The sequence below is a fragment of the Genypterus blacodes genome, unplaced genomic scaffold, assembly GCF_046128005.1.
Source record: "Genypterus blacodes isolate CSIRO-AG114 ecotype Tasmania unplaced genomic scaffold, CSIRO-AGI_Gbla_v1 ptg000055l_1, whole genome shotgun sequence".
Classification (NCBI taxonomy): Eukaryota; Metazoa; Chordata; class Actinopteri; order Ophidiiformes; family Ophidiidae; genus Genypterus; species Genypterus blacodes.
Genome location: NW_027466867.1, coordinates 7,971,510 through 7,992,460, shown reverse-complemented (window position 1 = coordinate 7,992,460; position 20,951 = coordinate 7,971,510). Strand labels below are relative to the sequence as shown.

Genomic DNA, 20,951 nt, shown 5'->3' with positions numbered 1-20,951 from the left:
CCCCTCACCCCCAGGGGAGAGCCTCTGTGTCGGGTGAAGATGCTGTCGATGTTCAGGGCCTCTCTCCTGGGCCTCCAGGTCGGCCTGTAGCGCCCTCCTGAAGAACTAGAGAGACGGACGGGATGTATGAATGGAACGTATGCAGTTAGACACACGTACAAGAGTCCAGGAGTAGAAAGAGAACAATACTGTACTGCAATAGCCTAGTCAGCAAACTAGTCAGCTGCAAATCTGCGGTACGCCTCAATAACATCTGGGAACCGCGTCGGTGTTCTTCAAATCAGTTTTCAGCTCATTAACTACAAATGATATGTACTTGATCTTACTGTTCGCCATTGTTGAATGCATGCTGTGTGTGTGTGTGTGTGTGTGATACTTTTCTACCTCCCAGGCAGCAAATGATTTCCATTCATTTCCATACCAGATGAGAACCAATTAGGCGTCTCTTTAAACTCATCTACGGCCTGATTTGAAAAGTAGGTGGCAGTACTATTAAGTATACATGATTTGAGGTAAATAGACTAAAACATGCATAATGACTTTAATGTACTCAAATAATACATTAAATAACACAAAAAAAAAAGTTTCATTACACAAACGAGCCCGCTTGTAATCACCACTGCATCGCTCTAATGCTGCCATCATTCCCATCCTATTACAATAGCTCTGAAAAACACACACTGTAACACTGCGTTGGCTGTCTGTGGTGCGGCACTCGCAGCATACACTCCTGCAGGATTGAGCTAAATACATAAAACAACAGCCAAATATGCGATGTTCCGAAATACACGCTCAGATAGCCCGGAAAAATGAATTTAAAGGACGACTTCAATCAAAGGTGTCGGTGGGGCAGTACCTGGATTTGCTCTCACTGCTGGTGCTTTCATCCTCCCAGTGGGGCCCCCCGGTCCCGCCCTCGCAGCCCCCTACACCCGAGGAAGACGAGGAGGACAGAGGACGAGAGGAGGACGAGGAGGAGGTGAGCGGCCGACGGGAGGAAAGGAGGAAGACGGCCGTCTCCTTGTACTCCGGCAGGGGAGGAGAGGGAGGGCGGGGAGGACCCTCCACTGCTGACTCTGAACGTGAGACAGGGAGGAGGAAGAGAAAGAGAAAGTAAATCCAATAATGTTTTATTTATCCCACTGGGGGCAATTATGTAGGCAGCAGTGCAAGTAAATATAACAATAACCACTAACGAGGCACATAACCTGAAGATTCTGCAGTAATGAAGCAAAAGAACAAAGGGAGATGACAGAGGAGAGACACGGGCTCACTAACTTCAACTCACTGCAAGAACTGGGCTTAATTTGCTCTGACAGTACCCACAAGCACTATGATGTTGTGCTTTCTCCCTCTGCAAATGCTGCATTCACTTTTTCCGTACTAACCTTGCATCGTATCGGAATATCCCGTTTCAATTTGTCAGGAGGGAAATCTACAGATAATTCTTAGTTGCTCCTAATTCGTGCACTTTGTGAGCAATAACCTGAGAGCTTCTAGCTTCTAGCTCTCAGTTCAGAACTTCATTGTGCCATTTTTTTTCCGCTATCAGACGTGAATGCAGCATTACCTCCACTGTCGGCACTGTGTGGTGGGGTGCCGATGTCGTAATTACAAACCACGGTGGTCTGAGATTCGCTGGAGAGGTGGCTGCCGGTGGACTGATGGAGGGATCGGCTGCGAGAGGCTCGGTGGCTGGAGCTGTCCGTCGATGAGTCGGTGCGAGTATCACTGGAGATTGATGGCTCTCGACCTAAAAGAGAGAACAAAGAGAGGGATGACCTTTAGTAAATCCTGCTCCCTCCATATGTTTACAATTCCAAAGCGAGAAAACAAGTTCAATCTTCTGCAGTATTCAAACGTATGAGTTGGATTATGGGGTTGAAGGTCAGAGCATCACAGCTCTAACCTTGCATGCCCCCCAAACTATTAACACCAGTAATCTAATTTTATCCTATGCAGGGTGTAGAAGCTTTGCTGTACCAGAGTCTTCACTGTCGTAACCAGCCTTGCTGCAGTGCTGGAGCTCCAGCTGCGGGTTGGAGCTGGTACAGGGGTTGGGGCTCTCCTGCAATACCACTGGCGTCCCACGGGGGTCAGCGTAGAGCAGCAGAAGGGGCTGATAGTGGCCCTTGATACAGCGAGACACCACGTCCTTCCACTTAGGGCCGATCTAGAGGTGCAGCAGAGATACACACACACACACACACACACACACACACACACACACACACACACACACACACACACACACGCACACACACACACAGAGACACACACACACACACACACACACATATACATAAAAACACCACCCCCCACAAACACCTACATTAAGTAAAACTATCCGTGTTGAGAGATAACGTTACGCATATTCCATCAAAAAGCAGAAGGTCAAGAGAAGAACAAACACACCCTGTGCTGCCGTGTATCATTGTCAATATCATATTATCCCACCTCTTCAATATCTACATTATCTCTTGTGATGCACAGTGTCAAGGACGTATAGACAGCAGATTCACTTTATGCCACACTTTCATGCTGCAATCAAATCAAGGTTGCATCCGTTCTATCACCACAGCAACAAAACAGATACCACTACCAGAAATATCTGTCCTTCAGAACACACAACTTTGATAGTATTACAAAGTAAGACCAGTTTTCCCCTCCAAAATCTGCACTTAAACACAAAACAGGAAAGGACTTCAACCTTAAACACATCATCGTCACCAAAGCAGCACTGCTACAGCAGAGAGAGAGATGCAGCACTTAAACTAACGTATAGCGCAGTCTCCATCATCCTTGCTCCCGTAGGGACAAGAGGAGATAGATCTAACCCTGCCGGTGTTGCAGTGTGCCAGCTTCACACTGAGCCTCACCTCTTTAACGTGGGCGTCGTCGAAGTACATCCACTTGCGTATCTTGGTCTGAAAGAAGAAGGTTGAGTAGTGCTTGCCGTAGTAGCACACCATGCCCACCAAGTAGAGCTCCGCCTGGCGAGCCCTCTCCTCTGTGACACGGTAGAACAACTACAGAGAGAGAGGGAGAGAGAGAGAGAAAGGAGGAGGGAGGGGGAGGAGACAGTGAGGGAGAGGGATGCAGGGAGGAAAAGGAAGAGGTGGGCAGTGGGGAGAGAAAAAGGAGAGGAGGGAGAGACAGAGGAGTTAATGTGGATACAAGCACATTTTTGCACACCTATGCAGTAATCCCTCTCATACTGCCTTTTCTCTAACTCACTGTACACTGCGCATACTGTACTTGGCTATAAATTCTATGTAATCTGTACATTGCCATGCACAATTAATGCACGATGCATGCATGTCACATTTGTCTGCATACAGTCCAACATGATGTACAGTGGGTAATGGAGTATTTTACTATAACACTCTTTTCTGCAGGAAGATACCTGCACTGTAGCTCGATTCTCCCTAATGTGGACATTTTGACTCTGCTTCATTTTTTCAAAGGTCTCAGTACAGTCATAGTAATCACATCGCAAAAAGTCTAATATATCTTCAATATATGAACACATTAAATTATAGGGCCCAATGAATTCAAATATATCCAATTTCAAAAGATCATCGGGAATAATTCATTTAGAAAGTAATTAACATAGATTTCTTTCAAGAGTTCACTATATGTGTACCAGGTGCCAATCCAGTTATATTTTGTGTAAATTGCACTATGTATGTGCTGCTAGGGTTCATTAAAGTCTAACCTAATCTAATCTGATTTGATCTAATCTAATCTGATTTGATCTAATCTGATCTAATCTAATCTAATCATCAAAGAAGCATAGGAAAAGAGAAGATACAGAAGAAAGATACAGGATGCAGATGGATTCACTTTTGCTGATCTAACGACTAAACAAAAGCCGAAATCCAGGAAATATAATATGTGATTCCTCAGACTTGTTTCTAATACGTTGCATCACTAGAAACGAGCCCTAACGAGAAGCAGAGCAGCAGAACGAGAGGATGGAAGACAGAGAGACAACATGATTCACTTTAACACGTCTTCATATTCATATATCCATTATTCATAGATATGACTATAAGAATGCATCTGGAGATGTTACAGTGGCAGCCATTAAAATGTATCAACATTTGTCATGTCACAAACTGCAAGGGGTTGAATACGTGAGAGTGTGTGTGTGTCTGTGAGGTGTGAAATCAGCAGCACGTGACAGAGGAGCCTCTGATAGAAGTGTGTGTGTGTGTGTGTGTGTGTGTGTGTGATTTATTGTATGTACAACATGTGATTCTTCAGGGTATTTTAATGCAAATTTGACATTACTGGGATGTGTAAGTATATATGTATCTCATATCTCTCTGTGGCTGTCATTTTAATACATTTCAATGGCTGTTATGCCTTTGTTCATTTTAATTTTAACTCAATATCTTTTGTATAATCTTTCTTATGTATTTTCGTCATTTCAGTAGTTAGTCCTTACTACTTACATTGGGTAAAGCATTTTGGTTTTTTTAAAAAAAATGTAAAAAGTCAAAACTACGAATTAGAAAATGGCCCAATGCTGTTCATTTTGCAGTTGTAATGAATTTCGTAATACAAAAATAAATAAATAAATATTATTATTATAAAAACGGGCTTCAAGGTTTTTCCTCTGCATGTTAGCTTCCACTCAAACTGTTGCCCTGTGTCGGGTTCCTACTTCCGGTGAACCCGCATGAAAACAGACGCCGCATTGTATAAAAGTGTCCTAATCTCCAACCTAATGGACTTTCAAACACTCACGTCCAATTAATGTCATTTAATGCCTGCAGACATGACGCTAATAAACTAGCGACCGCGCTTGGATACCTGCCCACCATATGCAGGTCGCAGAGCCAAGATGGCAGACAATCTACCACCTGTGAGGGACTAAAGGTGAATATTAAGTGTTTAAAGTTCATTGACAGAGATCGGATTATCAGATTAACATTCTGAGACTTCAAATGAATCATTCGTGGAGTCCATATCTTATTAGGAAATTCTAGTAGAGCGTTACATGCTGTTAAAAAGTCCGCTAGCGTAATGCTAACACACGCAGCTACACTAGGCTAAGCTGTCATCCATTATCCAGGTGACTGCGATTTACTCATTACATCATTACAACAACAACAACAACAAGGTATGATTACAGTTTAAGGAAGAAGGAAAGAAGATATATAAAAAAAAAAACTTAATTCTCAAAACTATTATTTTGCCAGGCAACATCCTGGTTTGTATTATTAAAAACATAAAAATAATTATATGTATTAATATATTTTTATTTGTTAAGAATAATTCTATTTTGGGGTTGTCAATATTTGGATTGTGCGTGTGTATCTCTGTTGGTGTGCTTTCCATGTAAACACAAACGACTCGCACGTGTTTGGGAAAGCATGCTTGGCTGGTGCTTGTGCACGTGTGTAGTTAACGTGTGTGTGGACTCCCTTACATCCCCCAGACGCAGGCAGGTCCCCAGGCTGTGTATGACATCCTCCGCCAGGTCAGAGTGGTCTGAATCCCAAACCAGGCCGATGGACACGATCTCCGGTGAGTTCATCAGCACGCGGCGGATACGCAACATCTCCCCACAGTTACTCTGGGAGGGAGGGAGGGAGGGAGGGAAGGGGGCAAACACCTTTATTCATTCTGAGTGTGACAGTGGATAAAGCCATCCTTTTATTTCATTATTTGGCAGTGCTGAACACACATACACACAGACGCAAATATGTGCAGCAGAATGAGGGGCAGAGATAAAAGGCAGGAGGCAAGAGTGAGTGGGACACACACACACACACACACACACACACACACACACACACACACACACACACACACACACACACACACACACACACACACACACACACACACACAGAAAGAGAGAGAGCGAGAGAGGGCACAGAAACAACGACAGAGGAAGAGACACTGTGCTGAGTTGTGTTTGTCCCTTGGGCCTTCTGTTGAGTTCAGAACCGTGTGTTCTGAATCCTTCCTTTGAGTCATGACCCACCACAGAGCTGGTATTCTCACACACACACACACACACACACACATAGACACACACACAGACACACACGCGCAGACTAAAAAATCCTCAAACATTCACACACACATACGCGCACACAGTGCTGGCAAAGCGGGCACGGAAACAGCCTGAGAACACCCTGGCAACCAGACTCTTTGCCAAACACAACACAGCACACACTCACACACACAGGCACAAACACACACAAACTCTCCCTTTGTGGGCGGCTGGGCCGTCTTGCGCTGGCAGCAGAGATGGCAGGAAGGTATTTTGCCAGGGTCTGCTTCTCCGTTCCTTGAAAGCGCGACACAAAACTGTGGCCGGGCGGCAGCGGCCAAGCAGCCGGCCTCGCAGACGCGGCTATCTGTTAGCGCAGGACGCAGCTTCCTGCGCTGTCACACCGCCTACAACAGCCTTTAACAACATCATTCATCAAAGCATCGCACCAGCAGGTTTGCTCAGAGAACATTTCCTTCATCATACAGCATTAATCAGGGTCTTGCCCTGCATATGCAGACTTTCTTAACCAGACCTTTCCCACAGACCGCCACTTATATAAGAGACCCTGCTGGTCAAAGGAGAGGTTTGCAGACTGCTGAGCGGGCCGTTCCTCAGCTCAAAACTGAAGGAAGATGGTTGTGCTTATGCTATACAACTTAAGACACAATCACACTTTTATTATGCAGTGATGTCTGTGGGAGGATCAATCCAAGTATTGTTCTTAAATAGAGTTTTGAGGTCAGACTATTATACCGGAATATTTCAGTTTATACAATATTATGTTACGCTTTAATGTGCAGAAAAATAAGATAGTCCACTTCTACTCTCCCTTTCTGCAGCACTGCTGTGTACAGTGAGTGTAAACAGAGCATGTTAAACCCAGTCCGACACAACAGTCACTGATGCTGGCCAAACACTCACTAGCCTTGTATGCCTCTATCCAGGTGTGTAGGCACGGAAATGCCGATGTTAGATGTTGACGTAAACAAGGAACTTTAAGCCTTATCTTGACCTTTTGATCATATTTTTAAAAGGGTTTCCGATACTGACGGCAGCAGACACGTACGCAGATCGCACATATGTGATTCTGCAACTGCTTCATGCGGGTGACGGCACACACAGCCCCCGATATCGAGTGCAGGGTTGCTGGAGGCTGGAGCTGAAATCTGCTTCCTGACAGGGCAATCTCACACACACACACACGCGCGCACACGCGCACACACGCACACACACGTTCAGACGATTTCCAGTTTCCAGTTCCTAACCATGTGTTCTGACTGTGGGAGGAAACAGAATGTGTGTGTTCACTGAAGCCAGAGAGCAGCTGAGTGTGGAAAAACACACTTTAGCTTTTTTCTTTACTTTTTTCTTCTAAAGACCACCAGTTTGTTTGAACCTATCCCAATGTGGTATTAGTGAAGGATCAGCTCTGAAGTGATGGCAGATAACAGAGGCAGTGTCTGATGATGACGATGATGATGACGGTGGTGGTGAAGCTGGAGGTTATTTGGGGGTTTGGGACGAGAGGGGCAGCTGTACCCAGAGAGGAGGCTCTTTGTGCTGACACTTTGGCAGGGAGAGGTGTGTGTGCCGAGCCAAGCTGGATCTATTCAGCAGGAGCACTTTCCCATGTGGCAACACAAAACACACACACACACACACGGCAGCAAAACAAAGGAATACACACTCCTCTGTCGGGCAACCTCTCGCTCACTCACTTTCTCTCTCCCCTAAGGACGGAGCATACAGTATGTTGGATGTTGAGTTACAGTAAATGGTGTGTGTGTGTGTGTGGGCGTGTGCATGTGCGTGTGCGTGTGTGTGTACTCACAGGGCAGTTGCGCAGGTCTCCCATGTTGCTGGCATTGCGGAGGAGCTCTCCAAACATGTCTGGTGTTGGTTTCTCTCTGCACTCCAGCATCCTCACTGCCTGGTTACTGCACCGCATGGGACACACACACACACACACACACACACACACACATAAAGTCTGTCAAAAATCCTTTCTGAATGACCCTCGGACACCAATTAGGCACTGATGAAGTGCCTTGCTCAGAGGTGCACTTTCCCCTGTCCAGTCTCTGAACACACACACACTCCCCTCCCACCAGCACTTTAAACACATTAGTCTACCTTAGATGTTCAGCCAAAAATACCACAGGAAATGAAACAATTCTCACACACACACACACACACACACACTGAGACAGGCCCACACTCTGCTTCATCTATTCCAAGTATAGCTGAGAACAATCCTCCTGCACTTTAGCGGCTTTGGTTATGCAAGTTTTAGCAAGTTTCCAGCTCTTCTTCTGTGACTGATCATGACCTTTAACATTCCTGATAGGGGGGGGGGGGGTTATTACAGTTGCAGGGGGATAATTTAGCCAAATAACGAAAGAAAATGAGTGTCTCGTTCTGTGTTTATAGCGGTGCATCGGTGCTTGCTCGTCATAATTTGATCAAAACGGCGTTCCGGTGTTCAAAGTTTCTAAAACGTCTTATTAACAAAACCGCATTTGGCGTCCATCTCCTCCAGCGACGGCTTTAGGCACGGATTATTTCATCCCGAGCTGCTTTTTATCCCCTTAAAGTAGGAAACTCAAGGACAAACTGGAAACATCGCCTCTAATCTGTGAATACCAAATGAATGGGTGTAAGCCTGTTTACGGCCCGGGTGCCGCGGGATTACCTTTTGCGGTGAATCAGCATTGTTTCTCCCCCCGGTGAGGTATCGCTTTAAGAATAACGATTTTTTTTTTTTTACTTAAAAACCTTTCCAAATCTCCCCCTCTTCTCACCCCTTCCATTAGCCTGAAGTGAACTCTCTCCCTCTCCCTTTCTCTCTCTTCTTCTTCCTCGTCCTCTTCCTCACCCCTCCTCCCTCTTCAGATGCACGGATACTGTAGATGCAAAGCCTAAACTAAACAACAATAGCAGAACCCTACCACATCTTTTTTAACGGCTCGTGTGGGCCTCTGATGATCTTACCCGTGTTGACTTTTGCATATTTGCTTGTCTCTCGACTGTAAAGAGGCTTTGTAAAAAGGTTAAAAATAGCTCGGCGGCGCTAACAGGCACAAAGCCGAGCGCGGTGGCACCATTCTGCCCCACGACTACCTTGACATAATGTGTTTATTTGTACTTTTGCCCCCGTTCGTGCCTCTGTTTCCTCCTGCCGCGTTCCATTTCCAAATGAGGAATGGAGTGATATATCCCCTTATTTCCCTCTCATTCACAGTCTTTCCGACTCACTGTGCTACTTATAGATTTATGTCGCCCCCTGGGTCCACTGAATCAAAGCGCTGATTGATTGCTTCCCCTCTTCCTCATTTCATTGACTTGTGCAATTTTTATGTCATGGCAATGAGAAGTTATGCACACTTTCGCTCAAACTGACCAAAATCAGATATATGGAGAGATTCTGCCTAAGCTCACCTGTTCTTGCATATCCATGAACGTGTGTGTGTGTGTGTGTGTGTGTGTGTGTGTGTGTGTGTGTGTGTGTGTGTGTGTGTGTGTGTGTGTGTGTGTGTGTGTGTGTGTGTGTGTGTGTGTGTGTGTGTGTGTGTGTGTGTGTGTGTGTGTGTGTGTGTGTGTGCGTGCGTGCGTGTGCATACTCTGCTGTACATGTGTCTATATGTGACTGTGCTCACAGTGCAGTTGCTCAGCAGGGACCTGTGTGTGCAAAGAGAAGAAGAGAACACGCTGTACCTTCCTTTACTGCCACCCCAGCCCCAGCTCGCTGCCAGATTTACTGCAGTGTGTGTGTGTGTGTGTGTGTGTGTGTGTGTGTGTGTGTGTGTGTGTGTGTGTGTGTGTGTGTGTGTGTGTGTGTGTGTGTGAAGGTGTGTGTGAAGGTGTGTGTGAAGGTGTGTGTGAAGGTGTGTATGTCTGGTCCTACCACAGGGATGTAGTGGAGATGTAATGAACCATCTGAATGAAGGGCAGGGGGTCCGATGTGGCTCCACAGCTGTTGCAGACACACTGCAAACACACAGAGAGAAGAAAAGACAACTAGCAGCGTGATTTGATACGGCATATGATTTTCCTAAAGTGTGTGTGTGTGTGTGTGTGTGTGTGTGTGTGTGTGTGTGTGTGTGCGTGTGTGTGCCTCCCACCTGTTCAAATAGAGTCATGGCAAACTTCTGGTGTGGTATGCAGTGTTTGGCTGTGCAGATGTCTTCTCTGCTCTCTGTGCTGATGTGGAAGTGGATGCGCATCAGGAGGTTTTCCTGAAACAAATCATGTAAATGAAGTCTATTAATGCGTTTCTGTGTGTGTGTGTGTGTGTGTGTCAGAAAGAAAGCAAGAGAGAGAGCAAGCAAGCTATAGAGACAGAGAGCATAAGTTTGAGTACAGTAAATCTCTGTTAAGTTTGCATACGTGCTTATGTATAAATAAATGTACACAAGTGCGTGTTTTTGCGTGTGTGTGTGTGTGTTTTGGTCCCGTCTGCTGGCGCTCTTGTTAATCTGACTATGGGAGCAGCATCTATATTTCATAAGAAGCCAACGGATTCCCTGACTGAACACATTTACTACCAATCGATCAGACAGCACCTCTCACACATAAAACATACACACACACACACAGGCACACACAAACGCTCAAACACAGACTGCTACGGCCTTTAACGCAGAATGAGAGCAGCGGAGACAGAGAGAGAGAGAGAGATATGGTGGTAGTGAGCGAGGGAGGAGAAGGAGAAGGAAACGTGTAAAAGGAGGGTGATAATAATGTGTGTGACTAATGACGATTTACCCTCTTGTTCCTCCTCTTGAGACGCCTGGCAACCCACAAACTCAACACCTACTCACTGCTCACTTTTTGAGTAATAATGACTCGATCAAGATCACAAGATGTGGATTTGCAAACTGTGGCAATGCAACATTTCCTAAACACGATCTATAGAGCTGAGGGAAATGTGCATGAGCCCCCGTCTGCTGCAGAGAAACCACTCAGCCCTCTGTGGATCTGCATGGATCCAAACCGTGTGTGTGCCGTGCAAATGAATGTGACCTGGTAGAGTTCAAACTTCAGACTGTTCGCCCCCAAAAATCTTGATAGAATATAATTTTGCTGTCCGCTCTCCATCACAGAAGTCGCACCGTTTCCACAAATCATCTCTCCGACCATAACCCAGAAACACAGAGCCAAAAATCCTCCCTGTCTCTCTCTCCCTCTCTCTCTCAGGCCCTCCTCCAGTGTGTGTGTGTGTTTGTGTGTGTGTGTGTGTCTCTCAGACTCACGAAGCACTCAGCAGCGTCGTCCATAATGCCCAGTTGAAAGCGCTGCTCGTCTTGAAAAGTCTTGGCCAGGGCGCTCCGCAATGCATCGGATGGTAGCACCCTCTCACTGCTGAACTGGAACTGAGCGAAGATACTCTGCAAACACACACACACACACACACACACACACACACACACACACACACACACACACACACACACACACACACACACACACACACACACACACACACACACAGAGAGACAGAATCTTTTAAATTACTAAATGCCAGAATGATTTTATGTTGTGTGCATCTTGGTTCCATTTGTTAACATGTCCCAGGCTGAGATATGACACCCTACACACAACTTCCCTGTGAATTGACACCCTGCGTTCTATCAGCTGACCCATAAAGCAAAAAACAATGGAACTAGTTGTCAACATGTCGGGACTTGGCGAACGACAGACAGGGACGGGGGAAACGACGCCGTGACTGAGCCTCACAGCAGCGGCCCCGGCCTCCGTATCGGGCCGTATCAATAATAAATAGCGTTCTCTGGGAGTGCTTTGTAGGAGTAAAATAGAAGGTGAATCCCAGACGCACAAGTGTGTTTTCAGGGCAACTTTAAAGAGAAGGATCGGCGTCTTCATCACTTTTCTTCAGGCTATAACTGGGACACCCACTAATATGTTAGTTTTTCTTCTTCTGTTGTGGCTATTCTTAATACTTTTGCTATTTTTATAGCCGATACAAGTAAAGGATGTTGGTCATTGGTTCCACAACGGACGGAATTATTATCCAGGCTTTTCCTAGCACCCGCATCGTATTTTAGGAGGAGAAGAAGAAGCCTGTCACAAATCAGATAACATCCACAGGAGGCGCTAAAGAGACTCTCGCACTCCATTTACAGATTCCAATTAGGATTTCAGGAATACTACAAGAAACCTGTTTGTATTAGAGCCTTAATGAGCTTGTGAAGGAACGTTTCCACTTTATTAGAACACTTTCACTCTTGTCACCTGCGCCGACGTGTTTCTGTGTTTTTATTCACAGATATTCGCTTTGTAAATGTGCAAAATGTTCCTGTAAACCCAATCGTTGGCTGACGTCGGCCACCTGGTTAGATGGAGAACACGCGTCTCTCTCTCTCTCTGGTTTGCAGTGTAAAGTCGTTAAAGCATATTTGAAACTTCTTTTGAAACTTCAGCGTCACACACCGAGAGTTTCACCAAACTTTCTTTTCCGTTTTGTGACTTTTTACGATTCCACACGTTAACCTTTTGTCATTTTGTAGTCTTGCACTTTGGTTGATAACGTTTCTTCACAAACGTAGAATCTTTTCCACCTTTGCTGAATCCATAATGAGTTTTTTTAGAACTCTTCCACTTTGCCTCGGCATGTAAACAATTATGGGCTTATGGATAGTTTTCACTCCCCCCCCCTTTCTCTGTTGTTTCCCAGTTTAGGAAAGAGAGAACACACACTTGTGTGCGTGTGTGCGTGTGTGTGTGTGTGTGTGTGTGTGTGAGAGGATTGAAGGTTGGCAATGGGAAAGGTAATGCAGTTGTGCTGACAGAAAGGGAGAGAGAGGAAGAGAGAGAGGGAAACAGAGTTAGAGAAAAGAAAGGGGGGAGAGGGAATGTGAGCAATAGAGTGTGTGAGTGTGTGTGAGAGTGTGCGTGTTTTCGTAAGTGTGTATGTGTTATGGTGACTGTGCTGAATGCAGCAATGCGCCAAGGAGAATGGAGGGGGAATATACCCTACAGAGAGAGAGGGAGGAGGGGAGGGGAGGGATGAGGCAGAGTGAGTAAGAGAGGGAGGTGTGTGTGTGGGTGCTTGTGTGGGTGGGTGGGTGTGTGTGGGTGCATAGGTCTAGGTGTGAAGACAGGAACAATCTACACCAACTACCACATTCATTCATCTTTCTCTTTCCCTCTCTCATTTTCTCCTCTTTTCTCCCCCCTTCCTATTCCTTGCAGTGTGTGTACGCATGTGTGTGTGAGTGTGTTGCCGGTTTTGTTGTCGAGGGAGATAAAGTGTTGCAGTGATTTCTAGAGGGAACGACACAGGGAGGCTGTGATCATACTACCATGGCAAGCGTCTGCATCCGCTAATCATAAATGTAAATCCGCTCACACACATACACAAACACACACACACACACACACACACACTCGGATCAGAATTCCTTCTCTATGATGGAAATCTGAATTTTCCTCGCGCCGCCTAAGTGTGTTTGCTGTGCATCCGGTTATTCAAAGACGTATTTTCTCCGGCGCCATTGGGGGAAACGAAGTCACAAACAGACGGCGAGAACAATCTGTTCGTTTGTGACAAAGGAGGGAAGGTGACAGGACGGTTAATGAAACCTGACAGGGAAACGTGGAAGCTTAATGCGGTGACAATACACCATCTTTTGATTCTCGCCGCTTCGCTACACACACATCTGACTAACGCGCTCACACACACACACACACACACACCACACGCCTACAGGCTAAAGATTTGTGTGCTTTCTCAAGGTGCACGTGTGTAGCAGCCTAACGTGTGTGGCATACCAGTAAGATTTGTGTGCACGTGTAGGTGTGTGAGTGTGTGTGTGTGTGTATGTGTGTGTGTGTGTGTGTGTGTGTACGCATAGCATCCCAGCGTGGGCTCTGCTAGCTCAGCGCTTTCAGTCGGCCAATTAATTACAGAGAAGCGCTGGAGACAGAACAGCGTGTAGAACACACACGTCGACACCGCTACACACACCGTACACGCGCTCGCACACACACTACGGCACCACAGCACGCCGCGCACCATATTTCCATTCACTTAGACACATATCCGTCATAAGCGATGCGAACAAACGACTGGAGCGGAGCCGCATAATAGCCGTTCATTATCGGGGGGTCGTCATCGTGTTTGGTTCACGAAATGAATACGTTTACTCGACTACTTTCCGAATCACGAAGGTTTAACACAACGTGAGATTAGCTCGTAAAAGAAAGCAGCCAAGAGGCCCACGCCCCTTTTGTATCACGCCAAATCTGGGCAACCTTATTTGGGCCACAACCAGCTCACATTTGTTTTGCCCCTCCGGAACTAGAACGCAGACGACTACTCTGCTTCATTGCGAGTACTTTCACGCCGACATACCTGAGTATGTTTTATTCCTCTCCACACACACTCCCTCACCCCTCCCCCACCCTGGTGTATCACCCTACACGTCTTCTGAGTCACCCTGTCTACAGACACTCCCCCCTGCTCTCTTCGCTAGACCTTCTTGGTGACTTTTAAAGCGATTGTCCAGCAATATTCCTGTGAAGAAAGGATTTTACCGCCGGTGGATTGTTTTTGTAAGATGGAGCATATTTGAGATGTTTGGTGTTCACTTCCCCTTCCATAGTTCACCCATAGTCCATAGAATCAACCACGACCATTGGAACAAACCTCTTAAAGCTTCTCTACATTATTTCAAGTTTAGTTAGATGGAAATAAGTTTTTTCCTCTCACATTTCACTCCGAAACGTCTTAATTAGTTCATGGATCACTATTCTGCAGGAACCTCTGGGTGACAAATAATCTCCCAACAAAAATGTGATTTTCTAAGACTTCACCATCATAAAAGCACAACCCAGATTTACTGTTTCGTGACCTTTTCTTGTGTCGTGCGTACCTTCTATCTTTAATCTGGCGAAGAATGAGCACAAGGGCTGGAAAAGTCAAGTCAAAGGCTTAGAGACCTGATGAGTGAACACCAAATATCTCTAGGCCAGTGACCTCGTTCGGACGTAATTTTACCCCAAATCGTTACATTTTGTAAAAGCGCTGGCGTATTCCTTTTGAAGAGCTTGGATTTATTACATCATCAGGGATTTACTGGATCATGAGTCAACCTTTTATATACGATTCCTCCTCTACTGTTACAACTGTTGCCTTCATTTTCAACTTCAACTTCAGATTTTGTTTCGGTCGGGGAGCAATGAACGGGAAAAGAAACAGGGCGGTTAGCGGCGGTAACGATAACCGCCGTGGCTAAAGGAGCAAAGAGTGGAGAGAGAGAGTGGAGAGAGAGTGGAGGTCGCGGTTAAATGTTTGGTTGACGAATGATGAGCGGGAAAGTGAAGGGACGCCGCAGATAGGAGAAACCTCAAACTGTCAGAGAAGAGCTTTTTACCTTCAGAGCGCAGAAGACGCACGAGTCCTCCATGCACTTGTGCGTGGTCAGCTGTCGAAAGCTTCGGCGGAAGATGTCGAGATGCCACAGAACCTAGATCACACACACACACACACACACATTCATAGAGGCACAGACAGGGTGGAGAAAAAAGGCAAATTAGACTACTGAGTTGGCATATTTTTGTTTTTTAAAGGGAACAGAAGGAATGAAATTGTTCTGGATTGGATGTGTTGTCGTCCAGTGTGTTTCACATAACTTAGGAACTTTGCTGACTCTGCTTGAATATCATATAATGCATAGTATAATGATACTATTGTAATAGAATTGAAGGAGAGTATTTAGATAAAGTATCATTTGTGTCTTTTTACTGTGAGCAATTTTGTCCTTGTGGCTAAATTGGACAAGTAAAGAGTCCAGTGGGGTGGGAAAACACACACACACACAGCATAATCCACTCACTGCAACACAAGCGTTGCAATAAAGTAGTTAATATCCCATCAACAGTGAAGTTATATGTTCTTATATCTACACATCATCAACAATAAGCGAGAGAGAGAGAAAAGATGTGATGAGACGAGCAGGCAAACACAAAGAGGCAACAGAGAATACACACATGCAGAGGTGGGCTGCATCAGATGAGCCATCGCCGTCCTCTGTCTCACACACACACAATAAGTGCAAAGAGCGCATGGTACATTCATTCACTGCGCTGAAAGATAATATTGACAGAACACCGTCCCTGAGGCTACTACTGACATCTCCATCACACATGCACGCGACCACACACACACACACGTGCGCACACACACACAACCCAGAAGCCCAGTATGTGTGTCAACTTTAGTGATACAGGTCTGCACTGTCTTACAGGAGAGGGAGAGAGAGGGGGAGAGAGAGAGTGATCGGCAGAGGAGAGAGTGGGAGGAGGATGACAGACTGCATGCTGACGCCAGTGTATACGTTCTTTCTCCCCTCTCTCTCTCTCTCTCCCTCGCTCACTCGCTCTCTCGTTTAGTTAGTTGTGATGAATCGACTCCCCGCATAGCATTGCAGCAGCCACAAGGAGGGCACGCCGTCTATGCCCACCTCTTTTTCCTCTGTTCCCCTCTCTCTCTCTCTCTCTCTCTCTCTCCATCTCCTGCTCCTCCTCTTGAGCACATCCCTCCATCTCCCCCCCCGCTCCTCCCCACCCCCCCTTTCTTTCTCTGTACTCATCTATCACGACCTATAGTTTCCTTCTCTCTCTCCCTCCCCCCCTTTTTTTTTACTTCTCTCCCTCGCTCCCTCTTTGGATTGGGGTAGAAATCGGGGGGGGGGAATTGCTGTGTTGCAGCAGAACTTGGAAGGAAGTGGAAAGTGCTGCCTGCGAGTCAGAAATGAGGGTGACGCTTACGAATCATACAACAGGGCTGATTAAAGGCGTCATAGGATTTTTGTACGTGTAACGGGTAAATTGAATGTATACATGTCAACATCAAAGCCTCTCATGCAGAAACAGAGCTCGCTTGCTGCGGTACACACAGAGGTCGGACATGACGGGGTTACTGTAGCTTGGCTTTGGTGGGGGTGAAGGGCGGTAAAGGTGCAATGGATTGTAAGTGCAAATTGGATCTAAAGTTATGCTGTCTGACATTGTATAATATTTATTAAACTCTCCAACAGTGCAGGCTGGGGAATAAGAATGGAGGAGTAACGGGAAACAAGACAACAAGCAAGAAACTAGTAAGGACAATGTTGGGATGTGATCATGTAAACTCTGACTGTAATCAGGCTAAGCTTAGTCAGACTAAAGGCTGGTCCAGGCAGATAGAAGTCAGATTATGTGGTTTCTAAGTGGAAATGTAAATTTATAAATCGCAATCTGTGTTTTTACAGCAATTTGCAGCGTTTGGTGGCGGGGTTTTACTTCATCTCAGCTGTTGTGTTGTGTCTTCTAAGAGAACGCACATTTCTCCTACACACACTAAGGCAACTTCAAATACACACAGCTGGATGAGGACACACACACACACACACACACACACACACACACACACACACACACACACACACACACACACAATTATATTCAGTTCAGTGTTGACAACATGACATTTCGGTTCATCCCAAATAAGAAATCACAAAAGGAAATCAAAGACAGAAACTTTGGAAGCACCTTAGCAGCCTTTTTCGGCCAAATAAAAGCGTGTTTACCGCTCTGTATCCTCTAATGTAAGCATCTGTGACTGCAATGTTAATGCGGCCCATCAGCAGGAATGCTAAATAAGGTGTTTTGGAGAGAAACCTCGGCGTTCTCTTGGCATTCATTGAGCTGTGGAGGCATCCTACAGCGGAAAACATGCAAATAAGATCAGCCTGCATAAAACATAAAGCAATTAGGAATGTTGTGTAAATGTATCACGTACTGCATGTGAGCAATGCATTCAACCAGAATCACTCCCACTTTTCTCCTAGGGTTCAATGTTTCTTCATTAATGCCCACGACTTTATTTAAAGATCCCAATTTAATTCCTGCATTGTTTGGATTTCCCGACAGAGAGGAGTCGAGAACCTAAGAACCGAGAGGTATGGGACGACGACGCCGCCAAAGTGACGCCGGTGTTGCTGTGGTTTCTGGACGGATGACGTAATACGGATCGACCAATGGTACGTCGGCTTCATTTGTCGATTTTTCTGCTTCTCCCGGCGGCCAAAAAGTTAACGCAGCCTCGTGAGCTGCAAGTCATTTAGGGAGAGAACAGTTGCCTAGCACGCTCTCTCACACACACTCCTGCCTAATGAGCCCATATGTTTCTGCTTCATCAGTAGTAGACTATACCTCCTTTAGCTATTTTATTCCGACTTTTGTTTACGCGGTGAGAATTTGCTGAGAGCGTACAGTACACTTTACCTTGCTTCACACTCACACACACATTCAATTACACACCTCCACAGAATAAAAAATAAAAAATCATCCGGTGGAGCTCTTTGCCACGGCTCCACTGCAGCACCTGGGCGTTAGAATGCCTTGCTCAGGGGTACTTAGCAAAGAAGGTAGAAGGACAGAGAGGACTTCTCTCTGCGAGCAACACACACTCGTAACGCAGCACAATGCAGCAAACATTGCAGAGCCTTCTGACAAACTGGTAATAGAGCCAGGCTGCATTCTTCAACTCGGACCTGCCACCAGCACGCTGTATTCATCCAGCTAAGTGCCAACACGCCAACACACACTCTCACACACACAGGCTCTCTCTTACAAAAAGGTATTCAGATAAGCACGTGTGTGAATGTCTCCACCTGAATACACGCACAGACACCCTGACGCATCTCATTAGTCTAATCTTCCCTCAGTTTATCCTTGTTCGTCTGCCTTCTGCTAAGCATCCTCTGTGAGTGTGTGTGTGTGTGTGTGTGTGTGTGTGTGTGTGTGCGTGCGTGCGCGCGTCCTTGAAGTGGCCCACTTCTCTCCCCGTTGACGCGCCTTTGTCAAGACATTTTCTTCATCTCAGAAACTTCTTGCCCTTCACTCGCTCTCTCGCTCTCTCTCCCTCGCTCGCTCTCTCGCCGTCTTTCCGTATCTATCTCTTTCTCCCTCTCACACTTCACACACTCTGTTTGCTGCCCTCTTTTCTCTTACCTTGCGTGTCTCCTTAACGCCACTCTCATTGCCTTCCTCCTTCATACTCTACACTTTTCATCGGCTCGTCCTGCCTTCTCCTCCTCTCCTCTCCTCTCCTCTCCTCCCCGAGCACCTTTCCTTCACTTTCATCTTTCCTGTCCCCCTCTACAGCCTGTGCCCCTCATCACCACCTCCCTCTTTGGCTTACCCCAATCCCTCACTCTCTCTCTTTCCCCTTCTCTCTTTTTTTCAAGCCAGCAGTTGGGAGGCGTGTGTGTGGTGCCAGCTGGACATCATAGGAGAAGCAGAGAGAGAGAGAGAGCACGAGAGAGAGAGAGAGAGAGAGAGAGAGAGATAGAGATAGAGAAAAAAGAAGAGAAAGAGCGAGACTGTGTGCGTTTGTATACATGTGTGTGTTTTAGAAAAGGAGACATTTCAGAGCAGCGGAGTAACAGTGTGAGCGTCTTCACACACTCTGGATGTCCACACTGTAGGCAGACAGGCAGCAGTGCCAACACACACGCAAACATGCAAACACACGGTAGACAAGAGAGAGAGAAAGAGGGAGAATGAGAGTGGGAGAGAGCGATAGACAAACGCATGCGTGTGCACTGCCTGTGTGTGTGTGTGTGTGTGTGTGTGTGTGTGTGTGTGTGTGTGTGTGTGTGTGTGTGTGTGTGTGTGTGTGTGTGTGTGTGTGTGTGTGTGTGTGTGTGTGTGTGTGTGTGTGTGTGTGTGTGTGTGTGTGTGTGTGTGTGAGGGAATGTAGACGAAGAAAGCGATTGAAGATTGTTACAAATCATTGACGGTGGGACGCAACATCCGTCGTGTTGTAAACTTTTGTTAGAAGCGTGTGGGGGGCACAGGGCGAAGGGTGCGTGTTTACATCCTCCATTGCTGTCATCGTTTCTCGCCCCCCTGTCAGAAATCATTCCCGATCATACTGCCACAATTTCTCGATGTGTTGAAGGAAATTAAAAAGTCTCAACGAACTGAGGACCAAACAACTTTCAATTTCGTGAAAGAATGTTTGAAATGTATTTTGTGACGTGTGTGTGCGCGTGTGTGTGTGTGTGCGCGTGTGTGTGTAACTGAGAGCAGACCCTCATTATAAGGACCTGATCATTATGAGTCTTTGTTTTGTTTTTGATCTAACAGTAAATTCTTCTATTGTTATTAGATTATTACTTAACCTAAATATAAATCCGTGTGGAAACTAGGTGTGAGATTTCTCAGCGCTCATCAGCGTTGTTATTAGCCTCATTTTCCTGTAGAATTTCAAAAACAATAACTAATAAAACTGCCAAATGAGCAAAAGCAGAGGGACACGGTGTCCGTGACAACAAACTTAGCTGAGTGAGCTCAGAATCCTGTCACATGATGAACAGCAACACACTTTTATCTGTGCAGTCATGTGTTTTTATTTATAGCGTAGGTACGTGTATTGCATATTTGCGTTGACTTGTGTGTAAGCTTGACCGTGTGTGTGTGTGTGTGGGTCTGACTGACCTGCAGGGCGCTGTTGAGGAAGCAGCTGTTCTGTCCCGGTTCGTTGCTCAGGCCTTTGCTCGGAGCGATAGAGGTCATGGTTCTCGGGGTCACCAGCCCCTGCGCCGCGCCCGCTGCTCCGCCGCTGCCTGACGCAAAGTAGTTCCTCTTCCACGACATCACTACCTGGACGCCCCTGTTTCCGCGGCGGGGCGGTGGGAAAGGGGCGGCGCGGCAGACCAAGCGGCGGCCTACCTAGACTCTATGTCACTCCCATGAGCGAGATCGAAGGAGAATGAGGAGGAGGTGGAGGCAACGGCGGGAGGAGGAGGAGGAGACGAGAGAGGGAGGTGTCTGTGGTAGAACAACAGGGCGCCGCGTGTCTTGGATGGGAATTGGGCACCCATACAACCCTCCCCCTCGCCAGGACCTTTGCTTTAGATCCGAA

At 46.3% G+C, this 20,951-nt stretch overlaps 1 protein-coding gene across 1 annotated transcript; it reads right to left on the bottom strand.

Moving 5' to 3' along the window:
* Positions 1-8: 8 nt before the first annotated feature.
* usp54b (ubiquitin specific peptidase 54b) lies at positions 9-20,683 on the bottom strand (the record flags this gene model as incomplete). Its single annotated transcript, XM_076151787.1, has 12 exons — positions 20,525-20,683; positions 15,412-15,504; positions 11,269-11,403; positions 10,138-10,251; positions 9,921-10,003; positions 7,848-7,953; positions 5,441-5,587; positions 2,880-3,029; positions 1,984-2,173; positions 1,571-1,753; positions 857-1,076; positions 9-105 (listed from the first exon to the last, which is right to left on the bottom strand). Coding segments are annotated over exons 1-12 (1,677 nt in total), but the record flags the coding sequence as incomplete, so codon positions are not given.
* Between the last annotated feature and the right edge of the window lie 268 nt (positions 20,684-20,951).